At 36.7% G+C, this 4,073-nt stretch overlaps 1 protein-coding gene across 2 annotated transcripts in view; it reads right to left on the minus strand.

Moving 5' to 3' along the window:
- Positions 1-1,602: 1,602 nt before the first annotated feature.
- Positions 1,603-4,073, minus strand: part of pfn2b (profilin 2b) — a 10,377-nt gene continuing 7,906 nt past the window's right edge. Inside the window, exons 3-4 of one of the 2 annotated variants that reach the window (XM_016544082.1) lie at positions 2,982-3,008; positions 1,603-2,436 (exon numbers count right to left, since the gene is read on the minus strand). In XM_016544082.1, coding sequence (XP_016399568.1) covers positions 2,366-2,436; positions 2,982-3,008 — 98 coding nt within the window. In that variant the 3' untranslated portion in view covers positions 1,603-2,365. Of the gene's footprint in view, positions 3,009-4,073 lie in introns of both variants that reach the window. The other variant, XM_016544081.1, reaches the window with a different exon arrangement.

Below are 4,073 nucleotides of genomic sequence, written 5' to 3' on the forward strand. Positions count from 1 at the left end.
AGTATAACAATAATAATAATTTGAACGGTTTGATGTGATATGAGCTCATTTAGATTTAATCACCATTGGTAGCGAGATTTATGGTAATGCTTTTTTCCTCAGTTGGTCAGAACAAACGTGGCAGACTTGTTACTTACTTGTTCAGATGGCAATATACGGTGAAAATGCTTATTTGAGTCATATATATTCCAAGACGTAGGCTAGAATCTGTGATTGTGAAGTACAGTAAATATCCACACCGGTGACTGACTGCCACACATACTCTTCAGAACATTAGATTCATCCGCGCTGGAGCCGTGCCGCCGCACAACCCACGCAAGCTAGATAATTCCTCACACAGCTGCAATTCCAGGTTTTCAAACATAGATGGCGACAAAGAGGCAAAACTTACTGACTGCAGCTTTAACAATATAAACATAAGTAGACCTAGAAGTGTGCACAAATCTTTCATATTGAGACAAACACAAAGCCATATTTTGATTGTTACCATTGTCCTTTTATATTTTTGCAATTGACATTCTAAATCCCAAATTTATAATGGTTTTTTAGAACCAAAAAAAAAAAAAAGGTTCTGAGAGAAATGTGGTTTTGCGCAATAAAAATAATCTTTGGAAACTTTCCAGGATTTTTTTTTTTTGGAAAGTTTCTGAAAATTTACCAAAAAAGTTCCATCCCTTTGCAACCTTAATTTGAAACAAACCCATTTATCTTTTTTTTTTTCATTAACATTTTTCCTTTTGTGCAATAAATCCTTATGACCATTTGTTCTTTTTTGTGCAATAAAGTACAATTTTATTTTATAAAACTAAACAGAAAAAAAATCCATATTTCATCAAGTTCGTTCAACAGATTCGGTGTTGCTCATTACCACATAATGGGGGAAAAAAAAGGAAATTTGTATTTGATTTTTTTTTTTTGGTAACCGATGAAGATCTGATAGAAAGTTTTAAAACACTGTGACATTCAGTTAAAGTTTGACTTCTCCATTTTTGTGTGCAAACCAGGAAAAATTGTGTGTAATAAAACATGTCTTCCCTGAACAATTTCCAATTTTTGTGCAAACAGTCCATTATCTTCTTTAAACTTAAAAAAAAGAAGAAAAAGGATTCTGCATTAGATGAACCCTTAAATAACACACAGCAAAGAAAACCGACAAGTAACTGGGTTGGAATAGATTTATTTAATCTGTCTGTAAACAAGGTGGTGAAATTAATTTATGGCATTTCTCAGTTTGTATGCATATGAAATCAGACATATCAGACTGTATCCAAGATGTATGAAAACGTACAGGGGAAAAAAGAAATGAACTAGAGTCACCTGTACAAATACCCCACAAGGCCAGAACTTCAGCTGATACTAAAAACCCCTGAACAAAGCAGCGACAGAATCATTCGGGAAGCTGTTTGAATCGATAACAACAGATTCTCTACATTATGGCACAGGATACACATTATGATTTGAGTGTCACACTTGAACATTTGGACTTGATGAAGCATCAAGTTTTGACAGACAGTTGTATCGCTGACGACTCGAAGGCAATTTATTCCACAGTCATGACAGTACGGGTTCAATTCGATTCAAGTGTTGAGGTGAAGTCTGCGATCAGACGCTAGTGTTTTGTTGGTTAGCATTTATGGTAGTGCGTAAATAACCCAAACAGTGACAAAAATTGGTCCGACTGAAAATAAAATCTAAACCGCTGATACCCACTGTCTGAAATGGCAGTCGTCTTGAAAATTAATGATATATTACATAAGCTAGCAAAGTAAGTGCAATGACGGAATGTCAATAAACATTCAATTGTGGGGTTGATGGGGAAAGAAAAACCTACCTGCAGCTCAAAAATCACAGTAAAGCCAACTAAACGAGGCTTCAACTTGAGAAAAAATATCAATCGGTAGTGTCGCGTTTACAGTTGGTGTTGATGCGCCAATGGAGACAAACTTCAGGTTGAGGAAAAATGACAAGACGGGCGTTTGTTAGAGCAGACGCCATATTTAATTTGACGAAAACGCTAAATATGTCGTCTACCCTAACTAGGGTTCATTCGGTAGGCTTGTAGATATGCATACAGTCGACCATTCCCAGATTGGATCTAGGAATGGGAATATGAGTTGAGCTCAAGCCCTTGGTTAATCATCCAAACTCCCAAAAAAAAAAAAAAGACGTGAAGTTTTCACGCTAGCTTTTGGTCTGAAGCGCGCCATGGGATCGTAGTGCCAAAATGGGACCGAACTCACTAAATGGACATTAATGGGAAAGAAATGGGGTTTGGGTAGCTCAAATGGAAGTAAAGTTGAAAACCAATGGAAGATGAAGCCATCTAGAAGCGTTAGCAGAATGAGCAGCTAGGATTGGAGGTGTTTTAATATCCAGATTTCCTCAGGTATTCAGCCATGAGATACGCTTTCTTGTTGAGCAGCCCTCCGTGGGTGCCTTCCGGTAGTGTCGCGTTTACAGTTGGTGTTGATGCGCCAATGGAGACAAACTTCAGGTTGAGGAAAAATGACAAGACGGGCGTTTGTTAGAGCAGACGCCATATTTAATTTGACGAAAACGCTAAATATGTCGTCTACCCTAACTAGGGTTCATTCGGTAGGCTTGTAGATATGCATACAGTCGACCATTCCCAGATTGGATCTAGGAATGGGAATATGAGTTGAGCTCAAGCCCTTGGTTAATCATCCAAACTCCCAAAAAAAAAAAAAAGACGTGAAGTTTTCACGCTAGCTTTTGGTCTGAAGCGCGCCATGGGATCGTAGTGCCAAAATGGGACCGAACTCACTAAATGGACATTAATGGGAAAGAAATGGGGTTTGGGTAGCTCAAATGGAAGTAAAGTTGAAAACCAATGGAAGATGAAGCCATCTAGAAGCGTTAGCAGAATGAGCAGCTAGGATTGGAGGTGTTTTAATATCCAGATTTCCTCAGGTATTCAGCCATGAGATACGCTTTCTTGTTGAGCAGCCCTCCGTGGGTGCCTTCCTTGCCCATGACTAAAACCAATGCTGGAGTACACAAGGGGGGAAAAAAAACAAGAACAAAAATCAACAAACTTGAGGGGGAAAATTGTCATGATAATATTGCATTGCAAAAATAATATTATAAATAATTAGAATATTTAATATAGTACTATACTATATATTACAATTAATATTTGTAATTAAAGCTTTTGAAAAGTTCTAAAAACAATATTATAAATTAAATATAGTTATTAGTACATCGTATTATACTATTTATATATGACAATTAATGTATTTGTAATATTATTATAATTTAATAAATTAATTTCCCTTTTTTTTGGCCAGTATAAGCTACACACTGGATCAGATGTTGTGCTAATCAAAAATCTGCTTAATTATATAATTACTCTTAAGTAATGGTTGACGACGGGCTGCTGAATTATTAAAAATTAATGCACATCTGAGGTGGTAATGCGGCACTAATTTATCATCCATTATCCTGCTTGTACCACGATTACCAAAGATTTCCAAGTTTTTCCTCTCAATACATTATATTTTTCATCCTTAAAACACTCACACATACTACTTCCTTGCACATCTTGCCTTTATGGAAATATTTAAAGCTATTTTTACACTGCTGTTTTTTTCCTGGTTCTTTTGCTGTTGCAGGCCGTAGGGCTCTTGGAAATAGCTGAAATAATTTGGCAAAGTGATCGGGAACTGTAATGCAGTTAATCACAGTTCAACACCTTATAATGCCTGTCAGCCAATCAGAATCAAGAATTCAACAGCGCTGTAGAATAATGAACCTTCTTACAATGTTACCATTTAAGTTTAGCAATGACCAAACAACTAGTATATTCATCTGGAGATATAGATGTGGATTTCCAGAAAGTGTTGATTAGCACTAAGTGTTAGAGAAATAGATTGTAGCATGTGATTCATGCAATTCAAGCAGGAAAGGCAAGTTTAGTTCCTCTCCTCAATACATGCCATGAGCTATAAGAAAGAGATTGATTCATGAAGGAACACTTTATTTCAGGAAACAGGAAATCCTCTCACATTTTACCGAGCGACGGAGCCCAGATGTGTGTGAGAGTAGCAGAAACA

This window comes from Sinocyclocheilus rhinocerous, unplaced genomic scaffold (assembly GCF_001515625.1).
Source record: "Sinocyclocheilus rhinocerous isolate Xijiao unplaced genomic scaffold, SAMN03320098_v1.1 scaffold579, whole genome shotgun sequence".
Taxonomy (NCBI): Eukaryota; Metazoa; Chordata; class Actinopteri; order Cypriniformes; family Cyprinidae; genus Sinocyclocheilus; species Sinocyclocheilus rhinocerous.